Genomic DNA, 26441 nt, shown 5'->3' with positions numbered 1-26441 from the left:
ATATGTATGATTAGCAACAACACTGATTTTGATGGATTTTCAGTTTTTTTGTAATGTCAGATTGAAAATAATACAATATTTTATTCAACTTCAGCCCTGATCATAACATCACATATTCATTTTATAATTCTAACCCTTTAAATGCCAGTGTGTGTGATGGCATATATTTGCAATATATCAAATGCAAAGGAGATTTTTCTGGGGGGGATTATTACAGGCTAGCATGTGTCAATGATTAGCACAGTTTTTTGTAAGGGTCCCGCCTCCACCAATCACATGCGGCTCCCTTTGTGTCTGTGTGAGAGCAAGAGAGAGCGAGAGATAGTTCTCCAACTTGTGTGAGTTGCAGTGATCTCCTGGTTGTTCCCCACCTACAGTATAGGTTATCTAACTATTGCGCTGCTGCAACTAGAAACACTGTCCTGGCCTGCTTCTAAGTTCAGTGGCCTGACTGCATAAAAAAAAATACTTTATTTTTTTTTGGATATTTTTATTTTTTTGGAAATCATCTGGGGGTCGCGACCCCGACTTTGGGAACCCCTGTTGTAGACAAGGCCCATTGCAAGCTGCTGTACTCTGTCGTCTACTCTAAGCCATAGGATGTCAAAATAAGCAGGGGTGAGGTGGGTTTTAGGAGTAAGGTCAAGCAGCAGTAGTCTGACCAGTTTGTTTTGTGATGTTTGTAGTCTTGTTTTTAGTGCTTTGGTACCATGAGGTGCAAGCATATCATACCCTTGAATGAGTGCTCCTGTTAGAGTCTTCAGGGTATTCTTGCTTAGAGAGGAGATAAGAATCTTGTTTGTTACATGATTGTAACGTTGAAAAAAACCAGAAGGAACATTTAACCAATTGTTTTAAGAAGCCTATATAATTTGTCTCAAACTGAGAGCAATTTCAATATATCCAGCTGGCAACAGTTTTTGAGATATTGTAAGTATAAATTGTTTGCGTGCAGTGTTTACCTATAGCCTATAGTGGAAGTCAATGTCAATGAAGTTTGCCAGGTTCTATGATTTTTCAGAGACATGCTGGGACCCTACTGTATATTGACTTCCACTTTTCCTGCTAACAATGCTAATACGGTAATTAGCTAACTAAAAAAGAACTGATGCGCTTTCTGGATAGGACAAACCAGATAGGCGTTTTAAACAAAGTGAACGGTTCAAATAGATATGTATTATTTATTATTAGTGAAATCACGTTGTTATTATTATACGGCAGTCCAAATAGTAGGCTATTTAAATAACAACGGTGTCTCAAAGCTATAAAATCACGGAAACAAACTTGGGTGAAACTTGAATCATTGATGTCATATAATATTAAGTGCACCTCCGACAATGAATAAGAGAGACAAGAACAAACTTCATAGCTGTAGACACTTCGTAAAACCGAATTTTAACATGTACAGGCATATTTCAAAGATGGAATTATAATAGACTACTATAGCACATGCATTTGAATGTGGGCTAATTATTTGGAAGAAAGAAAGAAAGCTTTTCAGGATAAACGGCTGTCGCAGGCGCACCTTGCATTGAAACAGCTTTCAAGATGGACCTCCTTGTTTACAAAGGCCAACAGAACCTTACCCAAATTTTGATTCTGCAGGACCGCATAAGGCCTTTCGTTCAGTTTAGAGTCCTCTAATTGTCCGCGAGCTAGCGCAATAACGGATAGAAAACATAGAGTTATATTTAGTCCAGTTAGAGTCATTATAATTTTGTAGGAGATTCGAGGGAGAATGATGGAGACTGAAGCGCACCCATTATGTGTTGTGGTGTCTGGGTCCTAAAGCCATCCGCTTATTTTCAAATACTACTGTATTTTTGTCACAAACCTGTTTTTGGTATGGCACACTCCTATTTAGTGTAGGCTACTTAGGAATAGGATATTGCGGCTGTAGAAGTATGTTAACAAATAAATAAATAAAGGCTACCTTTATATTGTTTTATTTTACCCAAACAAGCTCTGCTCTCTGCAGCCATGCTTTCCAAGCAAGATGTGGAAAGCATCAAGTGCTGTCTGGTTTGTAGACATACAAAGGGTATTCGTTGGGGGTATTTCTATATATTTTGTTTCATTGGGAAAGTATGGCCATCATACAAATGTGGCTCCCATCCCATTTTTCATTGCTGAAATGTCAAAGTGCAATGAAGTATAGTGTATGTAGATATAAAGGTCAAGCTCCTCAGGGCTCTATCCTCACAGCATTACCGCATATGACTGATGCGTGGCCTTTCACGCTGCGCCGTTACAAACACTTACCGCTTTTAATAATGAGCCTGGAGAAGCCTCATAAGCTCTGGGGATTGTCTCCCTCCAAGTTGACCTGGGAAGAAAACTGAGAGGCTTCCTGGATCTATAAATCAAAAGGAATTGGTTTCCCACTGCATGCAAGTGTAAAGTTTGAGGAGCCGTGCACATTATCTGTTCATTATTGAATGCAAGGAGCCATGCCTGGAAGGCAATTGTTTTGTTTATGTTAGAAGGGGGTTGGGGGATTATTACATTAGGATTAGGATAGGATATAATGATTTGCAGGGAGACATTTTTCCATTATTGAGCTAATGTGGTGCCGGTGCGTCACTCTGACAATTTACAGAAGCCTGGCAATAGCACTCAGTTAAGTGTTCATACATTACCATAGCCTTAAATATATATTATATGAACATAAACAAGTCGGGTGGCTCCCGCAAACAAAAGAACCAACGTGAGAAGCAAGACAGACAGTAAACTACAACCATCCGCAATGTCATCAAGATGCACATGAGTTAAAGAGCCACTTCATGGGCATTTTAAATGTTGTGCTTTGACCATTTCCATTTGACCACACACTGATTTTTTCTGTATAAGTGTGAGATTTTTCTATTCGAAAAGAAATAAAGATGTGATTAATATGAATAAATATTTAAATGAGTAAAATTCAAACCAGTTGGCCTATCTAAACTAAAGCAGAGTGAGCAAAATAATATAATCTTTCATGTTATTTGACATCTTTTTTTTCCCTTCTTTTTTGAAGTCATTCTACCTGCTTGCAATTGGTAAATGGTAAATTAACTGCATTTATATAGCGCTTTTAGCCAACTGGAGCAGTTAGGGGTTAAAGTGCCTTGCTCAAGTGCCCTTTGTTGGATATTGAGGGACGAGAGAACATTATTCACTCACTTCCCCATTGGTCCGGGGGATCACACCTACAACCTTCCGGCCATGAGCTTCATGCTTCTCTGACCTTTAGGCCGCCACTGCCCCCTAACGTTAACGTAAATGGTGTATTTATATAGAGCTTTTATCCATGCAAGGTGCCAACCTGCTCATCGGGAGCAATTAGGGGTTAAGTGTCTTGCTCAAGGACACTTCGGCACGCTGCCCGGGAGGAGCGGGAATCGAACTGGGAATCTTCTTCTTTTTTTTATCTACTTTTTCTGCCCATTTTCTATTTTTCTCCCATCCCAATTTCGTATTGTCCAATTCTACCCTCCCCTGTCTCGAACGTTGTTAGACCATGCCTCCCACTGGTCGGCTGCAATGTGGACGAAGCCTTGCATCACGTGTCCCCTCCGGTACACGAGGAGGCAGCCGTTGCATCTTTTCACCTGCACAGCGCGATCTCTCAGTGGCGAGGAGTAACGCGTGGGAGGCTCAAGCTGCCCCCGATACTTCCTGATTCTGCTGTACAGGCGCACCAACCGACCTGTAGGAGTCGCTGTCCACAACGTCCGATCCCCACCCACCGGCTTTCCCACCCCCTAATACTGCCAATTGTATTAGTATGAATGACCAGCCAAGCCGGAAGCAACGCAGAGAGCTGGGCTCGAACCCAGCATCTCCTGCGTTAGTGGCGAGCGCCTTGGCCACTGACTACCAGACGACCGCTCTACCTCCTAAGCCACTGTCGCCCGATAATGTTTCCTACAGAAGACTCTGTTTCCACAGAGCATCCTTTTGTCACCCAAAAACTAATCGTCAGTGGAAACGCAGTGCTCTATGTTCTCTACATACACCTGTGATGCTGTTCATCTCAGATGGAAAAGAAAATGCAACCCATTTATACAGTATGTTCCCTCTGCTGGTGTGCTCTCTACACACACACCTCTACTGCGCTGGCTCCACACAAAGGCCTCTGGTCTATGTTTCCCCCAATAAATACACAAATGAGGAATTGTGTGTTCGAATTTATATTCCAGTGTCCTCCCATACCAGTGGTTGTTGAAACCATCGGACCCTGCTGCTGACCAGGACTGCGTGGGGAGCTATGGGTTTGGAAGGGTGTGCTGGTGGGAGCGTGTGTGTGTGTCTGTGTGTATGACTTGTGTGTATGTGTGTGGATGGGGGGTGGGGGGGTCTGTTTAATAAAACATTTCATTAAAAGCATTTGAAGGTGGGAGTTGTATGTTGATGGATTCTGGATATTGCAAATCAGACTGTTAATTAGAATATCTTATTGAGGTGAGCAGCGACGGCTGTGATGACAATGACATGAGAGGAACCCTGTGTGAGGATGAAAGCGGACCTCCTATGTGATCTCCTGAGCTGTGCTGAACTCAACTAGACATTTCATTTGACAATGTTTTACAGGAAGCCACTCATTTTGAGAAAAAAGAGGAATGTCACTTGACCAAAACACAGGTTGATCCGTTAGATTTGTAACGAAACCGGGGAAGCCTCAGCTGCCTCACTTAATCTCAGAGGTACCCACTGCATGAATATCACTATGTGTACAGAAAGGAATACAGACGCTGTGATGTAATCCCGTTGTTTATAAGATCATTCATTTCAGTGCTCATGAAATGTACAATGTATAAGAGAAAACAGTCACATCCTACAGTACCAATACAGGGACCTGATTTTAGAGGACGAAAAATCACGAGACATTCATCAATTTGTTCATCATATAATTCTTAGTGTACAAATAAGATATAGCGTGAGATAAGGCTAAATGAACATATCTGACCTAAACATGAGCAATATCCTCATATATCTGCAAAGAAGTTTCAACAGTCTTTCTTCAAACGGAGAATAAAAGCTTTTTTCTTTGGAGAGGCACAATATCAATACAACATTTACAATTATTTTACATACAGAATAATATTTAGGCAGCGTTAAGGCAAAAATAGGTCAGTTGAAGTTAAGTATCTCGATAATAAACATTTGTGGGGGGGGGGGGGGGGGGCATAACACTTCATTTTGTAGGAGTATTCAGCAGCTGGTATAAACTCCCATGCAAATACAGGATTGGTGAATATGAAAGTGAATATGAAATACAAACATAGACAAAAATAAAGACACTGTAACATTGTTTTTTGGTATGGTCTTATTATGCCAACTGCCTTATTTGACAATCCCTCCTCTTGCATGTAAAGAGGTACTGTACAACAAGGATTTGTGTTTAACTTAGTAAAACATAATCAATTCACAAACCACACATAATACCTGTTGCACGTATAACAAAAATATGTATAGACTGTATTGACATTGGCTATATATTTAGTATGAAAAACCTTAGCTGACATAATTTACAGTACTGTAATGTATTGAAAAACTGTTGATGAATCCCACTGAACAAAAGCCTGACCAAATAAACCCCACTGAACAAAATCTTTACCAAATTAAATCATACGCAATTTTTTTATTGTAAAACATTGTTCACACTGGGAGTCATTTCAATATTGGTGGTGATCCACATGGGGTGGTAATTACCATTGCTTTGAATGCAGCAGTTGTGTTTGTAATGTTGCTATAAGTGCCCATCATATTGAATATGCAGAGTTTTTATTTTAAGGAATGTAGTGATTGTGACCCTCCTCCTAGTGCTTTACTAGTTAGATAGTCCAGTGAAGACAGACAGAGAAGCTATAGGGAGGTGTAGTCTGACGTCACCTTAGTTTCCTGCGAGGTCCACCCGTATAGGGATTTATTGGGAAAATGTATTATCGGCTATTGTAATAATTCTGCCTCATGAACATTGGCAAGCTTTCCATTTTTGCACAAAATGAGTTCCCTTCTATCACTAACATTATTTTAAGAATTTTTGGTTGAAATAAAATTAGTTATAAGGTTCAGTTCAGTTCAGTTCAGTCATTTTTAATTTCGGGTTTTGGACATAACAATGGTCATTCCATAAATCCACAACGTTTTACCAGCATTGTCCAATTGTCCGAAAAGGGCTAGGGAGAAGCACTATGGTCTTGTCAATATTCCAATGTTACAGTTTTGCTTGTTCAGTTGTACAGTGTCTTTTACATTTACATACATACATAGTACATTGGTTGTTTAATTTGTCCTTAAAAAAGAACTACACTTACCAGTAGCCTGTCGTTCAGTGCTGTCGCCTAATGCAGTGCCAAAGTTAAGTGTAGTTCCTCAGTGAACGAAAACGTAAACATTGTTATTTTGCTACCTTTACGATTAATTGCTAATTGTTTCATGTTGAGCCATAGATTGTGGATGAATACACACAGAAAGGTACACCATGCCAATGTTCACGCTTTATTTGTTTTAAACGAGACGATTTAGAAATGGGTCCATTGGAAATACATTGCAATTTCAAGTGAGGTGGACCGCGCAGGAAACAACAATGACGTAACCTCTACACCTCCCTATAGGGGAGAGAAATGCAACAGCGTAGAGCTGGGATCTTAACTCACAGTTGCAAGTATATGTACACTACAGTATGCACACTAGTGGACACCAGTCCACAGGACACTAGTCCCCAGGACGCGTGTACCACTTCCGCAACAGATTTGATTTCCGGGGTTGCCCTGATTGGCCGCGACGGCCACGTGAACGCCGCGGCCCCGCCCCGCGGCAGCCCCAGACGCGGCAACGTCTGGCTGCTGTGTTTCACTGCCGCTTTCCAACGCCGCAGCAGCATTGTCGCGCCACATCGCCTGAGTGCAGAGCTGTTTAATCACTTGCCCCACTGCGTTACCAGTGGCGCGACGCTGGAGTTCACTTCGCCTTGCTGAATTAAAGAATGAATAAGTTAAACGTGTCAATTCAGCAGTCAAAGTGTACTGTATAAATCTAACTTCATTAGACGGCCGACGTACGGCTTGTCCATTAATGGATATATAATGGATATTTTATTTATCTGCCACCGTGGTGTAATGGTTAGTCCTAATACCTCTCACGCGGACGACCGCGTTTGAATCCCCCCTTTTTCAATATATTTTTTTTTATTCATTCTTTAATTCAGCAAGGCGAAGTGAACTCCAGCGTCGCGCCACTGGTAACGCAGTGGGGCAAGTGATTAAACAGCTCTGCACTCAGGCGATGTGGCGCGACAATGCTGCTGCGGCGTTGGAAAGCGGCAGTGAAACACAGCAGCCAGACGTTGCCGTCGCGGCCAATCAAGGCAACCCCGGAAATCAAATCCGTTGCGGAAGTGGTACACGCCCCCAGGACACCCCCCCCCCCCCCCCCCTTTGCAGAAGTGTTTTTGTGTTGAATTCTCATACATTTACAATATTTCCCTTGGCACAATGTGAGATTAACACAGCTGATTTCGGAAAGAGGTAGCCCATTTAATCCAAAGTAATTCACACCATGTGCCATAACCCACATAAATGAAACACTAAAAACTGGGGGGTCCATTGCACCATATTTCTGGTGGGTCTACTACTGTAAAGTGTAAACCTCGTTCTAAATAGTTTTTGTCATTCATTTATATATACTATTTTTGTGAGTTTCAGTTCCTAACTTTATATTTTTACCTATTGAGTCGTGGTAAAAGGAATCACAGAGAGCTCCCTGAAAGTCACGATCCTCCCAAGTTTTTGTTTGTGTTCTGGATCAGGCGGCAACACCGTGTGACGTAGCGCTGCAGGAGCTTCTACGGGACAGGAGCCATGTTGAGGGCGTCCGCGTGCATGTCCGGCAAGGTCCTCTCCGGCCTCAGACACACGGCTAGACGCTGTGTACAACACAGACGATGATATCATAGGAGTGTCAAATTAGACAGGGCTGGGGGCTAATTCAAAAACATATCTATGATGACAAAGGAACTATAGGTAGGATTATTTTTTATTAGTAGCTTTTGCTGGTGAATATCACTCGCGAGCAGGACTGTGTACAGGCATTAAATAAATAGGGTACTTCCTTTTTGAGGGATATCCTGACCAATAGGTGGAGATGATGGTCAAATCTATATGCAAAAGGTACATCAATACATCATTTTGAAGAGGGCATTTTCTGTATCGACCGTATTCACATGGCGGCCATTTTGCTCTTATGTCATACTCAGGTTATGATAATGTCTAGGTTGGGATTCCTTCAGGAATCTGATCTCAAGTCTCTGACCATTCAAAGGGAATTAATTTAAAACGCGTTTTTTTTTAATCCAAATCGCTTTACAACTTATGCCTCCCATTCACCCATTCACTCACACATTCAGCTCAGCAGTTAGGGGTTAAGTGTCTTGTTCAAGGACACTTCAACGCTCCTCTGGGAGGAGCCTGACTTGAACCAGCAAGTCAGCTACATTAAAGGAACACGCCAACATTTTGGGAAATTAGCTTATCGTCTTCTCCAGAGAGAGACAAGAAGATAGATATCAGTTTCCTTTCTGTGCGTTCAGTAGAAAGCTATCTGGCTGCACGTTAGCCTAGCTTAGCACAATGAATGGAAGCAGACATGACCGGTTATAGGCATTGTCCAACTAACACCTCTCCCGAAGGCTAACCGGTCATGTCCGCTTCCAATGCAGCCAGATAGCTTTCTACTGAACGCACAGAGAGGAAACTGGTATCTATATCTTCTTGTCTCTCTCTGGAGGAAGACTGTTAGCTAATTTCCCAAAATGTTGGCGTGTTCCTTTAAATAAACTCCACCAGACTAAAATCGGATACGATTTCACATTATTTCCCATGGCGTTGGGAGTTACGGCATGAGATCCGCTAACCTGTTTGAGTGATCCAGGGGTCCACACCAGCTTGTAGACCATGTAGATAGGGATCCACATGAAGGACGAGAAGGCAATGAAGTAGCCCACGGTGATGCTCCAATCAGGGTACTTATAGTCAAACAGTGTGAGGGGCTGAGGCTTGAGCAGGGAGCTGACTATGATATACTAAAGGGATAGAGACAAATGAATGAAGTTTATTTCGAGCCATTTAGCACAAAAAACAACAACAACACACAAATCAAATTACAAGTTGGCCGAAAAGGTTAGGGCTGAACCTACAAGCTTGTAAATGCCCTAACCCAGTGCATCATATTAAATGTATCTTTGATCCTTGTTATAAAAAATAAATAAAAAATTATAATAATCATTAACTTTGATTGATTGAATAGTTTATTGATTTAGAATGGAAAATCACACATATACATTTGATCACAATTATGAACAGGTATACATTTCTCCATTTACCAATAGGATTCCAATAAACACAATAAAGCCATAGGCTTGTTTCCATTGTGGTCCTTCATCATTGGTGTCAGTGGATTTATGTACTGGTGTGTGGACGTGGGTGTTTGTAGTGTCTGTATGTCAGGATGTGTGGTATAAAAACAAAAAATACATACAATAATATTCCATTTTATAGACAATAAAAGAATAAAAAGGAATAACACTTATTAAAAACCTTTTGTTCACTACTCCCAGCTTCTGCTACTTATGATCCACCTCTTTATAGCTAATTTAAAAGTGGAGAAGGGGCTTATGGGCTTCAACTCCATTGGTAGGCTATTCCATTGTACTGCTGCTGAATATAGGAATGAGTTTTGGCCTATTTTTCTATTGCATCTCACTGGGACGATGTCTGTAGGGCTCCCCCTGGTGGCGTGTCCATGTACATCCCTTATGTTAAAATATCCTCTAAGATATTGAGGGACAGTATTCCCGAGTATCCTATGTGTTATGTTGAGTTTTATTTGAGATACCCTCTCCTCAACCCTGAGCCATTTGAGGCTGTTAAATGTGTCTGTGTAAGGTGAGTCCTGGGATGGAGTTTTAAAATCATTCTAACTAATTTGTTCTGAGCTGTCTGTAGCCTACCTTTCAGTGCTACTGTGATGCCAGTGTACCAGGAGGAGCATGCATAGTCATAATGACATTGGATCAGTGCCCCTGCCAGGACTTCCATTGCTGACCTGTTAATATAGGTGGACACTCTACAGAGAAATTTTATTCTCTGATTGATCTTTGTGACCACCTTTTGTGCCATGCTCACCCCTGATAAGGTGTTGTCCAAAATACATCCTAAGTATGTGACTTCCTCCTTTGCTGTTACCTCGATATCTATCTCCTACCACTACCTTGAACCCAGGAGACCTCTTAAGTCGTATGGCCGAGCCAAAAAGGATAGCTTTGGTTTTACCCAGGTGTAGGGATAACCTGTTTTCGACCAGCCAATGACTGATCTTGACAAGCTCTAGACTGAGTGACCTCTCTACTTCTTTTTTGTCCTGATGGGAGACCATGAGTGCAGCATCGTCCGCAAATAAAAACAGTTTACAATCACATGCAGTTTTCATGTCATTGACATATAAAAGAAATAAAAGTGGTCCTAAAATACTTCCTTGCGGCACCCGCACGTCTGTTGAAGTGAGGAGGATATGGTCCCATTAATTTCCACTACTTGTTTCCTGACTCTCAGATAAGACTCCATCCACCTTAAGGATATACTGTTAAAACCCATAGCCTTCAGTTTATATAAAAGTATGTCGTGGTTAACGGTGTCGAAGGCTTTTTGTAAGTATATTAAAACAACAATCACTAATAAAAAATTTGAACAATTGATCTAATCAATTTAATTCAAAAGCACCTGGTTAACCATCCATGGCATACTTCTCAAGAATATGATGTTTGTACTTCCTTTTGAAATTAGCAATATTTTAATTTATTTTTAACATGCACATGCTTTTTATAGTGGTGTGTACAGTCGGCTGTTTTAAGTTAAGTCTCCCTCTTAAATTATATCCCCCTTCTCTATCTATAAAAACGTTTTGGATGTTGCCTGGTAGTAAATGATGTCTTGCTTTATACACCATTTGTGCAGTTTTAAATTCCACTAAATCCCTAAGTCACAAAGAACCGTGAAAGCAAGCATCACAACAAGGGGTACATTGCACAAATTCACTGATGTGGAATAATTTGAACAGATTATTCATGGAGGCGGACAACAGAGTCTTTGATTGAAGATAGTGTTTACTGACAGAAGGACATGTTGCATCATGGAGAAAGCTAGAAATGATACAAAGCAATGGGGCCCTAGCCTAGATCCCTATAGAATGGTGAGCTAACAACGTACATAGATAGATATGATTGGGAATGACATAGAGATATAGAGTGAAGGCTATGTGTATGTGATTGTGTGTGTGTGTGTGTGTGTGAGAGGGAGAGAGAGGCAAACAGGGAGAGCAGATAGAGAGAGATAGAGAGAGAGAGAGGCAAATAGGGAGAGGAGAGAGAGAGAGAGAGAGAGAGAGAGAGAGAGAGAGAGAGAGAGAGAGAGAGAGAGAGAGAGAGAGAGAGAGAGAGAGAGAGAGAGAGAGACAAATAGGGAGAGGAGAGAGAGAGTTTTCCTAATAATGGGGCAAGGCAAGACGACTAGTTATAATAACATTCGGAATAAAGGGGGGGAAAAGGAGAAAAGGACGAGCAAGAGATGCAAAGGGGAACTATAAATATTTAAATGTGTAGGTGAATTAAATGGACATTTACATGACCGTTGTGGATTGTGACTGGTAATAGAAAAATATAACGAATGTGGTGTTGCATCAAGAGAGTGGTTGCATGTGAAGGTCAGATGGTTAAGGTTCCACAGCTTAAAAAAAGGCCACAGGCTCATTCATTTGTGTCTTTCCTTATCTTGTCTTACACAAGGCATCCATCCTTCCATCCATCCTTCCATCCTTCCATCCATCCATCCTTCCACCCATCCATCCTTCCATCCATCCATTCATCCATCCATCCATCCATCATTCCATCCATCCATCCATCCATCCATCCATCCATCCATCCATCCATCCATCCATCCATCCATCCATCCATCCATCTATGTCATTCAGCTTAGCCTGGTACTGGCTGTTGATCTTAAGGTAGCTTCAACAGGTAGCTTCTGTTTCAATGGGACTACACAAAACACAAACTATTCACCAACTGAATGGCATCATAAATGAAAATCATTTATATCTAAAATATAGCCGCAATCAGCAATTAACACTTTCTGCGCCATACCCGACATTTCTTGGGTTATCTCGCCAGCGGTTGAGCGCCATCTTTTTTTCCCGATTTTAATATTCTATCTATACACTCTCACGGACCTCTGTGTTATCATTGGAACTCATTTTGGGGCCTCGAGAGTGCAATGCCGGCCGAATCCTGCTAGGTGGCAGTATCGCCTACCCTGTGAAACCTTATTTCACACTGTGTGTTACATTTTATATGGTCCGGGCGGAGAATTTGGACCCGCGCAAGTGAAACGCTTCATTCGAGCAACTTGGAACGCGTCCAGCACACTTGCATATTTTGTGCCATTTCATGTCAGGGACCTGATGGACATCAATACTGGAAATCGTGACAGACAATTGGAATATTCATTTTGGAATAACTCCTAGCAAAGGTAAGGACTATATGACATAATACCTATTATATACCTTTGATTTGGAAATAATATCATGTCCAGGCGAGCAACGCAAACGACTTTCGCAAAATGCACATAGCGCTCCATAACTCAGCTTCCAGGAATTAGTTTGAATCACTCTGAAACTATACAATATTCACCATGGGATAACACGCAAACATATACATGAAAAAATTTACTATTCTTTACATGTTGGACGAGAGATAGTGACTGTCAAAGCCATAATTGTCTCCATAGCTATAATATAGAATATTGATATAGCTCTGCAAACATCGTGACGCACAGTGAAAATGCCTATCTTTTAAAGCGTGGCCCATTGACTACAGGGATGGGGATAATAGCTGGCGCTGAATGAGTTAATGGGCCAAACGCAATGTGGCAATTTGACCACAGTCCACACCTTTTAAAATATTATTCTGATTGAACAAGACGTTGAGGAGTAGTTTGTGTTAACACTTTGATCGCCATGGTTAAATTCATAATTTACCATCCCTCGCCATCTCTATTTGTCTATGGAGAAGTTCCCCTTCTTTGCAGGGCTATAACTTTTTAAATTGTATTGCTAAATTGACATTATTATGGCCCATTCAATGTCCTATATCTATTGTTCAGGGTGTAGCAACGTTATACTTTTTCATTCACATATTCATACTAAAATACGGTCTAAAGTATAAGTATGTTTTTATCGTTTTCTGCAGCTTTCTCCAGAACTTGATTTATAGCCCTAAATGCATTATATTGATGATCAAATACAGTTTGGTAGGAATCTGTGCGAGATAAAAAATTTCAACTGGATGTGCTTCTAGGAGTTACTACGTATGATCTGATGTTGACCGGATGGGCGGGGGGTCGTTTATAATTCCGTGGGCAACGTTATATCATTCATCTAGTGTGGGTGATATGATCATCAGAGCAGTTAGTAAAGAACACGTTGGAAAATAACGCTGGATCTTACCGTATCTTCCTCGCGCCGTTGGGCGATGAGCGTGGAGCAGAGATATTCCTATTATGGGATGTATAAATACCCGATCCATTTCCAGGTTGTATAATAGTATATACGTCCAAATCATGTTGTTTGTCGAGTTATTTGCACCGATCGGTGTTCACTGTGTCAAGATGGAGTCCTGCTGATGATAGCGAGTGCCCGGACGAAATATGGGTGAGCACCACTTCATCCACATGACTTCCTGTTGGGCGATCTGCCGATCGGCCACCAGATGGCGCTCTTGAACCGTTAGAGAGTTGAGTGGAGTTCAGCAGTATATCTCAGGTCCCCGGGAGAGAAATATGATTTCGATCACAGATTTTTGAAATATTGATAATAAAGACGTGTTACGGCGTCTTCGGCAGAATGAGCATGGCGGGCAATGACGAGTTTCGACGTTTCCGGCGATTAAAGTGTTAATTGTGATTTTAATAAATAGCGCCACCATTTGGCTGAATTACTCTAAAACTGGGCACGCTTCTTCCCTACCACGAAGCAAACGCGTATGAGGTCTGGTACCAATTGGATAAACTAAACTAAGGCAATTGTCTTTGTCCACAGGGAGCCGTCTCTCTGGGTAAAAGTCTCACGACTATACAATTAACAGGTCAGAGGATAATGCTTGTGGCCCTGGAGGGAAGATCGTGGGGTCACTAAACATGCTGTATCCTCTATCAAGGTGCCATGTTTCATTAAAAGCAACCAATTGGTTCTATGGGCTGCCAATACACACACTATGGAGTAATAATAACAACCAAAACGACTAATTACAATAAGTGCCTATGCTGTTTCAGTGCGTTTCCCCTATTATCATATGATGTAAATATAGACAGGTAGACATTTAGACCCTTTTTACTGTTCACCTTACCGCTAGAAATGCCGGACTGATGGCCACCCAGCACACCTTCCAGAATAGTCCTGGAGCACTACCCAGCATGGATTGAATGTCATTGCTAAATCTTTTGATACCTGAAAGAAATGTACAAGTGAAGTGACAAGAAAAAACAACAAATTAACGTACAGTATACACTATACAGTAGATAAAGTCATTTATTTTTCACTCTCTCTATATTGACCTCTCTCTCAAGCCCCACCCTCTTTTCTCAATCCTCCAATCACAAGCGTTGCATCCCGACTGGAGGATAAAAAAAAGAGCACAGGGGTTTGTTACTGGCCCATTGCTTACCATAGAACCAGGATACAGCGATGACCTCAAGGAAACCTACAGCAATGATGGAGATTCCTACTCCAAATTCCTCCAGCAGCTTCACCACATAAGCCCCGCCCTATCAGTAATATATATATACACTATATGAGACATCACTGATTCTAACAGCACACCACAATGTTATCTAGTTCAGTACAGTTCTGGATTTGTATTTATCAGTTATCTAGATAATGTGTCTACTAGGGTTGGGTACCGAACTCTGTACTTTTAAGGGTACCGATCGAATTACATCGGTAGGCTACTACCGAGTACCGATTCACGCTAGATCAATCCGTACCACATTTCGGTACCTTTACATGTTTAGTATAAGAGTGTAATATTACTAGACAAGAGGGAGCCTTTTCCACAAATATATATTACTGGGGTCTTTGGAAAGACCAGACGAGGTCAAAGAAGTTTGATAATATGCCTTCGGGCGTTTCAGGACTTAAAAGAATTTTATGATCTTCCCGGCGAGTCTTTCTTTCTTTACCTTCAACTAAGGTCAGCGCTGAGGGCGCATGGCGTGCCGTGGGCTCAAGCTTTGCAACCACACCCCTTTCTCAGGCTCATAGTGGACAGGACGACCTCCAGAGGGTTTGTCTCAGACTTTTATACGCTCTTAATTCAATCCATGTATAAAAGTGTATCATTGGATACAATCTGGCGTGTGGATATCCCGGAGTTGAACCCCGAGTTTGACTGGGATGATGTTTGGGCAAATGTGGCATTGTCTTCCCGCAACCCCAATCACCAGCAAATTAATTTTAATTATATTCATAGGACCTATCTTACACCTAGGAGGCTATTTGCTATGGGACTGGTAACCGACTCTCGGTGCACTTTGTGCTCTCAAAGGGCCACTGGCACTTATATGCATATGTATTGGGATTGCCCACCAGTGGCCCGCTTCTGGAGGTCAATAACGGACAAACTTTCAGATCTGTGTGGCTTAACTATCCCATTCACAGCTGTTACGCTACTCCTGAACGATATAACGACACTACCCGCGTCCGTACAACTAAAAAGGGTTGTCCTAGCGGGCGTCACAGCAGCGAAGAAGCTTATAGCATTGAGATGGAAGGAGCCTGAGAAGCTTACAGTGATTAACTGGTCCCTAACACTGTTGGATGTGATTTATCTTGAGATATCCACGGCGCGGGTGATTGGGGTGGGGCAGGCTGGGATTGACCTGTGGTTCGCAGCAGCTGAGAAGGTCAGGACCGCCGTGTGCGGCTGAGCGGGGTTGGGGTGCTTGTTCGGGGGAGTCCGGCGGTCTCGTTGGAGGGGGAGGAGGAAATGTCTTGTCCGTCTTGTCTTTTGTGTTGTCCTCTTGACTTTAACTTGGGATTTTATTGGGGGGAGCTATTTCTTCACTATTTGGACACTTTTACTCGGTTCCTGTGTGTCTATGGAACACCTCTGCAGGTTTTTGTTTTTCAAGAAGGTTCATTGTTTTGTTTTCTGGTCGTGTGATCAAATGCGGCGTTTTTCTACCTCAGGACCTTAGGCCGTTTTGAGGCTGGGCTCCAACCACTGTGTGGCCCGGTGGCATCTGCCACATTGTTGTGCAGCTGGGAAATCTCTGACATCACTGATATGCACATTTTGTGATGACTCAGCTCGGTGAGGGTGATTGTTGTGAGGTGAATTGGAAGAGTGGGCCTTTTTGAAAATTAGAGATATAAGTTTTATTAATATAGGGCCACATGGCCGGGAGACGGTGCTGAATACTGGGAAAGGCCATTTATTTATTAGATAGTACCCCTTGAAATTTAAAAGGTTGAACTCTGTTTTCTTTTTCTTTTTTGTCTTTATAATTTGTTATTCTGTATTATTATTGTTTCTGTTATTTTCCTGTGAAGTTCTGTGTATTGTTATTGTGGTTATTGTGTTGTCTTGTTTCATGTAAATAATAATTAAAAAAAATTGATAAAAAAAAAAAAAGTTTGATAATATTTACTGAGGATGGCCAGATAATGTTGATATTTAAACATTTAAAAACATAATACGTAACATGATCATGTGATTTATTTTGTGTGGTGTGTTACAACAATAAATAACAATGTTAAAATTGAGAAGCTTACAACTGAAATAATTTTTTTGTTATTACAGAGAGAGTTAAGTACTGAAAAAAGGTACCGTTGGGTATTGATACCGAATTCCAGGTACTGGTACCGGTACCGGTTCAAATGTGAACGGTACCCAACCCTATAGTGTCTACTACAGTATTATGCATCCAGTACCGACCAGCATAGCGATAGTGGTTCCTCTCACCGCAGAACCTACATTTGAGAACTGTATCACCTTCTTACATTTGTGAGGGTGCTGAGGGAACCCATAAAGCAGATGACGACCAAGCCAAGAACCAAAAGCTCCCGTCTCTGGAAGAGATAATCTGGGTATTCATCCAACACAGCAGTGATGATCGCCTCCAGCCCGCCAAACTGAGATACAAAGCAGAGACATATCCTCAGACAACCACAAGAGTATAATCACACCATGATTAAACAGAGGGTATGCATTGAAGGGAAATGTGCAAAGAATACATTTGTGTGGCTAATCTAAAATGCATTGAGTTGCATAAATAAAAGCAATAAAATGGAAAATTAAATTAAATAAATAAATAATAAAAAGAAAACAAACCTTCTTACTGTCTTTTACTATTGTGTACCATACTACTATGCTGCTATACTTATACTACCACCTATCTTGCTATATGTCTATACTACTATGCACTCAGAGTGTAACACTCAAGTTTGACACTTTTTGATGAACAATGCCACAGAGGTGTACCTGTTGTGACTCCCACCTCGTCACTACCTGTTGAGTCTAATCAAGCACAATGCGGAGCAGCTGGGCGCACCCGGAGGAAGACACACCTGCTGCATAAAGAGCCCGACAGCCCATCTCTCAGTGCTTGATCGTACTGATCACTCGTGGTTAGTCTAACTAACGTATCTTCAAGTCTTATAGTATATGTCTCTCGTGTTGGATTATTCCCTGCACCGTTGTTTTGTTTCCCAGTGTTTCGTTTTTGTTCTAACATGCGTTATTTTCTCCTCTCTCCCCATCAAGGAACCGAACGCTTATAGCTTATCCGCAACAGTAAGTTACTTCCGGGGTAGGCCTGATTGGCCCCGACAGGCACGTGACGCGCAACTTTCTCTGCCGCGCGGCACGGAGCGGCAGAGCTTGCGGAATTATGTAACCGCCCAAATCCGCCATGATTTTCATTCGGCGCTTCAGCTCACCTGGCAGAGCAGCGGTCCTGCGGTCCTGCGGTCCGTTGTTGACGAGTTCGAATCCCATCAAATTTTTTTTTTTAACGTGATTTTTTTTTTAACGTGTATTCTTTCGCCGGTTAAGGTTAGGCATGGTTAAGGTTAAGGTTAAGGTTAGGCATTGTTTCGGAGTTGGTTAAGGTTAGAACGGTTAAGTTTAGGCGCTGTTAAGGAGCTGGTTAAGGTTAGAGTTTGTCTTAGAGAATGGCAATATTCTTTCTATGGTTAAGGTTAGGCATGGTTAAGGTTAAGGTTAAGGTTAGGCATTGTTTCGGAGTTGGTTAAGGTTAGAACGGTTAAGTTTAGGCGCTGTTAAGGAGCTGGTTAAGGTTAGAGTTTGTGTTAGAGAATGGCAATAGACAGCCTATTTCCGCGCGACAGCTCTCAGCAGCCTCGTTGCGCGTCCTGAGTTTGCCGCGTCACGTGCCTGTCGGGGCCAATCAGGCCTACCCCGGAAGTAACTTACTGTTGCGGAACAGTTACAGGCGAACCGAACCCCCACCCGGAAATCCCTGTGTCGCTCCCCGCTGCGTGAATATTAAAGGCAACCAACTTGTGTTTGGCTTTTCTCTGATTGGCCGCGCCCCCCCGCCCCCACGCGCAGGCAAGCGCAGTCGTCCCACGTCCCAAATGAAATCCAAGGAGCGTGTGCGAGCGGCAGCGCGAGCAACCAACTTGTGGCTGCTGTTCCAACGCACTTGTGTTGGGCTGCGGTAGCAGTGGAGCGCTATGAAATGCGCTGAACTAGAACGCGTAACGTTATTATGTTTCGCGTTTTTAACAACCAACTACCAGATTCACTCGTGTATAAACAAAGCCCATACAGTTATGAAATGCGCTGAACTAGAAAGCGTAATGTTATTATGTTTCGCGTTCCATTGATTAACGCCATTACCTGCTGTGCTGTAGGAAGCAGAGGTACAGTAAGTTACAGTAGGTGTAGGTTACATGTTTAATCAAAGCCCATACAATTTTTTAGATGAATGATTGTGGATATAATATAGAAAACACATCATTATGATATTGTCAGAGGGAGAGGCATGACTTCGCGACAGCCATATTAGACACTCACTGTACATCAGTGTGGAACTGTAACGTTATATGTTATTTCGCCCGTGGAGGCTGCTGAGCCTGAAGCGCCAGCGGGGCGACGCGGTGGTTTATCCCCAGCTTTCGTGCGCCGCCGCCGGCTTGATACAGCTTCAGCAGCAGCAGCGGCGGTGCTCTGTTGTAGGAAGCCCTTCAATGACAGCGGCGCGCTCTCATATTTTGCGAATGCATAAACTATATCTTAAATTATGGCTATGTGTCTAATATGGCTGTCGCTTATCAATGACTTCGCGACAGCCATATTAGACACTCACTGTACATCAGTGTGGAACTGTAACGTTATATGTTATTTCGCCCGTGGAGGCTGCTGAGCCTGAAGCGCCAGCGGGGCGACGCGGTGGTTTATCCCCGGCTTTCGTGCGCCGCCGCCGGCTTGATACAGCTTCAGCAGCAGCAGCGGCGGTGCTCTGTTGTAGGAAGCCCTTCAATGACAGCGGCGCGCTCTCATATTTTGCGAATGCATAAACTATATCTTAAATTATGGCTATGTGTCTAATATGGCTGTCGCTTATCAATGACTTCGCGACAGCCATATTAGACACATCGCCATAATTTAAGATATAGTTTATGCATTCGCAAATATGAGAGCTCTGTCATTGAAGTGGGTGGTGGCAGCATTACTAACGGATTGATTGATTAAATCAGAGAAACGCTGAACGAAAAGCTGAACACAAGTTGGTTGCCTTTAATATTCACGCCTCCCCGCTCTCTCACTGCTCACTCCTCTGGATAACCCCCCCCCCCCCCCCCCTTCCTCTGTTCCGCCTGGACTGGTTAGTACACGCACACGAAAACAACAGTCTGTCACATTTACATACTACACCACGTAAGTTTTGCACGCTAGACACACGCACCCATACACGTACTGTAATTGACACACGCACGTCTCATTAACATTTACCGTTGGCATCCACACACTCCCCCCATGTAGGCCCTGTTAGTTTTTGTACGTTCGATTATCGTTTTCTTTTCTTTGTTTATTAAATATCATTATTGTATTCCGTCTGTCCTGGGGTTCTGCCACACTTGACTGCCTTTTGTATTATCATAACAGTAGGCCTACCCCTCCTTCGGACTTGTTATTCACAATGTGTAAGTCGCTTTGGATAAAAGCATCAGCTAAATTACTAAATGTAAATGTTTGGGCAGCCAACACAAATGGGTGAATTGAAGCAATATGTTGAACAGTTATATAACGACAAGTCATTTTGGTTCATAGTCCCTCCATGACCACACTTACAAAGCTTTATGCCTCTAAACCCTTTCAAACTATTTGCCAGTGTTGTTACAACAACAGCAACCTTGTCCTATAAACAAGTGGCCTGCTAAAAGTCAAACTGAACCAGACATTAAGCTAAAAGTTACAAGCTTAGTCATCACAGATATACTTTATGGGTCACATAATACAACATTAGACATGTGATTCAGCTTTGGAGTTGTATAAATCAGTTTTTCTTTAATGAAATGTATTTAAATGTCTTTAATTGTTATTAAAAAAAATATTGTTGTCCTTTTTTTAGTGTACATCTCTGCAGGTTCCTACCGTGCTGTCAAGACCCAGGGTAATCATCATCACAAAAAAGATGATGGCGAAAAAGGTTGAGCCCGGCATGTTGGCAATGGCTTCCGGGTAGGTGATGAAGAGTAGACTGGGCCCTGAGGAGGATGAGATTAATGACGGGAACGAGGATAGATCTTTGATCACTCTGAGACTTTAGTCCTTCTCTCTTTACGCCTTTTCCATCCACTCACCTTTATCTCGAGCCACATCTTCTACCTCCACCTCCCTCATCTCTGCCATGTAGCCCAGGACCGTGAAGATTACGAACCCTGACACGAAACTGGTCAGGCAGTTCACCAGACTGGTCACTATGGCATCACTGACGAAGAGAAAAAAACCCAGAAATGTCTCTTTTGCATACTTCTGCACACTTTGACAAAAGATGCGGATAACAGGTGTTTCCGAAAGACGTCACTTGAGCAAAAGGAGAAGATGCAGTGCACTGTTTTAACCTTGCGAAACAGATCTGAATGTATTTATTATGTTCAGACAACATTTCGATCCAATATGGATCTTCCTCTTGTCTTAAAGGAACATTCCAACTTTTGGGGAAATTTGCTTATTCCATCTACCCTGGAGTTAGACAAGCAGATACCCTTTTCTTCTATGTGCATGCATTAGGCTTAGGGATCAGCCGCACCATTAGCCTAGCTTAGCGTCATTCACTGGAAGTAGGTGTGCCAGTGTAGCCTAGTTCCCAACAGTCACGAAATATACTCCAAATACAACTCCAAAACTTTCCTGTGTGTATTTACCACATGGAGATTTTTTTTTTAAATGCAACATTTTAGTTTTCTAAGCAGATATATACTCGGAACTATTTTTTGCTGCATGGGCACAGTGATTTCACCTCAAAAGCCCTGTTGTTTTTTGAAAAAGGGGGCTTTTGAAGTTATTATCATGATAAACATTTGTTGAAGGTGATGACATAATGAAAGTTAACCTTCTTGCCCCTTCCATCAGCAAGTCTTTGTTAGAATCTATATTCATCATTATGAGTTAATATACTCAAAGCCTGCATTGGGACTCAGTATATTCACATTAATAACCATGTATGAAAAATGTGTTTTGCAGATGTTTGACAGGCCATTAATGTAGCCATTAACATTCTCTGCACATCAAGGACTATGACACCTGTCAAATTGGAGTTACAAGACAGCCAGATCATTCATGCGTTGTATGATTCACTTATGTCTCACAGAGGTTTTGGCACTGTTTCTTCACATGCCACTGTGCTCTACTAGTCATATTAGACACACACACGCCACAAGTCTTTCAGTTAGCTTACAATTTGATTTCTTCTTCTGATATCATGCATACATTTCTGCTATATATATATATAGGACCCGCCACTCCCTGCTCTAATAACATTATCTCATCCGGGTTTCAGCCTATTCGTCCAACACAACCAAATTCTACTGCAAATGTCACAGATTCTAATCAATGTGAACACCGTACTATAGTCAGTATAGCACATAGTGGTATAGTACATAGAATACTATAGTGTCATGGTTTTTGCTTTATTTCGCCTTTCTGTGAGGGACAGCTGTCTATTTCGTCTTCCTGCGAGGGACAGCTGTCAATCACTGGCCTCTGTGGTTAATTGCCTCATGGAAAATTAACCCGCCCATGCCCATGCTGATTGGTCCTTGTGTGAGTGTATGCTTGGTTTCATTCCAGCCTTGCCTAAACACCAGCTGATGATTTCACCTCTTCAACTAACTCACCTGGTGCAATGTGTAGTTCAAATCATATGAAAACTTGGCCCACGATGGAATGAGTTTGAGACCCCTGGTTTGATTGATTGATTGATTGAAAACTTTATTAACAGATTGCAGAATGGGTACAATACAGTACAGCTCAATACACACAATTGTTAAGGGGATGCAGACCAGAGAAAGACTTTCGTCTTGTTTACATCAGGGTCCCCCATTTTCAATTCATCAGGACATATATGACATACATGACATACAGATAGACAGTACTGCTACATCTATACATTTATGACATACCAGATTTGCAAATACAGTACTGTTTGTGATACAAAAAGAGTCCAGAAAAGAGAGTATATACATTTGACGTAAAAACTGTACATTGGAGGAGGTTGGGTAGGTGGGTTGGGGTTGGGTAGGAGGGGTGGGTGGGGAACACTGTACAACTGTACAAGCAAAACTGTACATTGGAATATTGACAAAACCATACTTGGTCATTTACTGTACATTGGAGGGGGTTGGGTTAGGACATTTACAGGGGCCAGTTTCTAATTGCAGTCTCCCGTAGGTGTTCTTTGAGAGTGGTTTTGAAAGTGGGTAGTGATCACATTCCTTTACAGCTTTGGGTAGGGCGTTCCACATTGATGTGGCATAATTGCGAAACGTGTTTAGTCCCTTGTTTGAGCCGAATCTGGGTTTAACATGATTTGTGGAGCTCCCTCTGGTGTTGTGATCGTGGTATTCACTGACCTTTGGGAAGTATTTCGACATGTACATGGGTACCTTGGTCGTGTAGTGTATCTTGTAGACCAGGCCCATTGCAAGTTGCTGTACTCTGTCGTCTACTCTAAGCCATCCTATGTTGTCAAAGTGGGCAGGGGTGAGGTGGGTTCTAGGAGTACGGTCAAGCAGTAGTCTGACCAGTTTGTTTTGAGATGTTTGTAATTTTGTTTTTAGCGCCTTTGAGGTGCTTTGGTACCATGAGGTGCAATCATAGTCGTAGTACCCTTCAATGAGTGCTCCTGCCAGAGTCTTCAGGGTATTCTTGTTTACCAGAGAGGAGATCCGGTACAAGAATCGAGTTTGTTGGTTGACTTTTTTTATTACATTGGATGCCATTTTGTCACAGGAAAGATTAGCCTCTAGGATGGAACCCAGGTAGGTAATTTCATCTTTCCTTGTGACAATATTGTCACCCACTGTAACTGAGAAGCCGTCGGTCTTGCTGAGTTTGTTATTTGAACCGAAGAGAATGGACTCTGTTTTGCCCATGTGTAATGATAGTTTGTTATCAGCGAGCCATATTCAGATTTTGCCTAGTTCCTAGCTGAGGGTTTTTTCAAACAGTAACTTGTTCTTGTCAGAGACCAGCAGGGCTGAGTCGTCCGCAAACAGGAACATGTTGCAGTCACAAGCTGACGACATGTCATTTGCATAAATTAGGAACAGTAGCGGTCCTAGTATGCTTCCTTGTGGAACACCACAGCTCACTGGGATGGGGTGGGGGGGATAGGGTACCGTTTACCTCCACCATCTGTTCCCTCCCCTCAAGGTAGGATTGCATCCAGCTCACTGATCAAAACCAATTGCTTTTAGCTTGTCAATCAGAATGGAGTGATTGACAGTGTCGAAGGCCTTTTGTAGGTCCAGCATGACCATGCTGCAGTATTTGCCCGCATCCACCTCTTGTTTGATGTGGTCGTTCAAATAGAGAAGGCATGTGTCAGTGGAGTGGGATGTTCTGAAGCCAGATTGGAATTCGTAGATTAGATTTTTTTCCGCTAGTTACTTTTCGACCTGTTCGTAGACTATTTTTTCCATGACTTTCGAGATGGAGGTAAGAATAGAAACAGGGCGGTAGTTGCCTGGGTCTAATTTGCTGCCCTTTTTGTGCAGAGGGGTCACCCTCGCAATTTTGAAGTCCTTGGGGACGTGTCCCTGTTTTATGGAGAGGTTTATTATGTGTGTGATGACTGGGGTGATGGCGGCTGCTGAGTCTCTTGGAGGGGATGTTGTCATGGCCAGTGGCCTTGTTAGGTTGGAGGGCGCTCAGTTTTTTGAGTACCTCATCTGTTGTTACCATTTCCAGCTTGAAGTCGTCCTTGCGGACCCCTAGGTTTTTGTAGTAAGCTACTATGTGTTCTACCCAATAATGCCCTGAGTGGGAGGGTAGTTTGTTTACCAGTGTTGTGGCTATGTTTGTGAAGAAAATGTTTAAGTAATTGGCTACATCCAGCTTGTCTGTGATGAGCATGTTGTCCGTCTTTATGTTTGTGTGAGAGAATCTGGTTTTAAGTTTTTTACTGCAGCCTAGTTGATTATTGAGTAATTTCCAAAGTTCACATGGTTTGTTTTTGTTTTCCTCAGTTTTGTCATTGATGAAATTCTTTTTTGTAGTTTTGATCACGTTTGATCATGCATCATACGTCGTTTCTTAGTCTGTTTCTTTCCAGTTTGAGTTCAGTCACATGGGCTTGGAGTTCACTGCTCGTGCTTTTGGTAAGCTTTGACTGACTTTTACGAAACTCAGAGCATAGGTCAAACTCAGGTCTATCTCAGGTCTAAGTTTTTACTTTTACTTTTGAGTACTTAAGTACATTTCAAAGTAGAAACTTTTTTACTTTTACTCAAGTGTGTTTTTAGCCAGATACTCTGACTTTTACTTGAGTAAGATTTTGAGAACCTACCCATACTTTCACTTAAGTATCATTTCTGGGTACTTTTTACACCCCTGTACTATAGTAAGTATAGCACAGTGGTATTGTATATAGTATACTTTAGTAAGTATAGCACAGTGGTATAGTACATAGTATACTATATTAAGTAATATAGCACAGTGGTATTGTACATAGTATACTATAGTAAGTATAGCATAGCACAGTGGTATAGTACAAAGTATACTATAGTAAGTAATATAGCACAGTGGTATAGTACATAGTATATTATAGTAAGTATAGTACAGTGGTATTGTACATAGTATACTATAGTAAGTATAGCATAGCACAGTGGTATAGTACATAATATACTATAGTAAGTATAGCACAGTGGTATTGTACATAGTATACTATAGTAAGTATAGCATAGCACAGTGGTATTGTACATAGTATACTATAGTAAGTAATATAGCACAGTGGTATTGTACATAGTATATTATAGTAATTATAGCATAGCACAGTGGTATAGTACATATTACAGTATATTATAGTAAGTATAGCACAGCGGTATTGTATATAGTCTACTTTAGTAAGTATAGCACAGCGGTATTGTATATAGCATACTATAGTAAGTATAGCACAGTGATTAAAAGGATAGAATGGGGACGTGTATCATGTATCACTGTTCAAAGATCACCCAGATATTCTCTAGTATGTCAAGTTCACATAATTAATTTGATCATATGTCACATAAAAAAATGCCAGTGGTTGATAAATAAAAAAAATTTGATATGTGTAGTATGCCATTATTACTGAATGGGCCTCATTCACCAATACTCTCTTATATATTTTTCTTATATTTTTTCTTAAATGTCTGTTAAGAGAAAAATAAGAAAACTGAATCCCAGGTAAGAACAAAATATGAAAAAAATGCTAGTTAAGAACAAAATAAGAGGAAATCTGTTATTATATTGCTTTGTGAATGAGGCCCAATGATCTCACCGATAGCAGTTGTTTGTGAAGGGGTTGTAGCTGGAGAGGGCTAGGAGCACCCCGAACCCAGGCCCCAGGGAGAAGAAGATCTGAGCTGCAGCATCCACCCACACCTACACACAACAGAGAGATTCATTAGATTGTTTCTGGATGTAATGGAAGTATTTTTTCTCATATACAAAATAAGGTAATTCCTTCCATGTCATATCCAGTCTATACAATAACAATAATAATAATAATAATAATAATAATAATAATAATAATAATAATAATAATAATAATAATAATAATAATAATAATAATACACTTTTTTGTATAGCACCTTTCATACAGAAACTGCAGATCAAAGTGCTT

The 26441-nt window shown here is 41.6% G+C and overlaps 1 protein-coding gene across 1 annotated transcript in view; it reads right to left on the bottom strand.

Annotated features, from left to right (window-relative positions):
- Positions 1-7828: 7828 nt before the first annotated feature.
- The window catches only part of slc6a4b (solute carrier family 6 member 4b), a gene marked incomplete at both ends in the record, with an annotated part of 37341 nt that continues 18728 nt past the window's right edge, over positions 7829-26441 (bottom strand). The window contains 8 exons of the mRNA XM_084323111.1: positions 7829-7909; positions 8897-9064; positions 14435-14535; positions 14753-14852; positions 17089-17220; positions 20711-20823; positions 20920-21047; positions 26097-26200. Coding sequence (XP_084179237.1) covers positions 7829-7909; positions 8897-9064; positions 14435-14535; positions 14753-14852; positions 17089-17220; positions 20711-20823; positions 20920-21047; positions 26097-26200 — 927 coding nt within the window. The remainder of the gene's footprint in view (positions 7910-8896; positions 9065-14434; positions 14536-14752; positions 14853-17088; positions 17221-20710; positions 20824-20919; positions 21048-26096; positions 26201-26441) is intronic.

This window comes from Notolepis coatsorum (genome assembly GCF_963971535.1).
Source record: "Notolepis coatsorum genome assembly, chromosome: 10".
Classification (NCBI taxonomy): Eukaryota; Metazoa; Chordata; class Actinopteri; order Aulopiformes; family Paralepididae; genus Notolepis; species Notolepis coatsorum.
The sequence above is the reverse complement of the archived record's forward strand: the minus strand, read 5'-3'. Positions and strand labels throughout refer to the sequence as shown.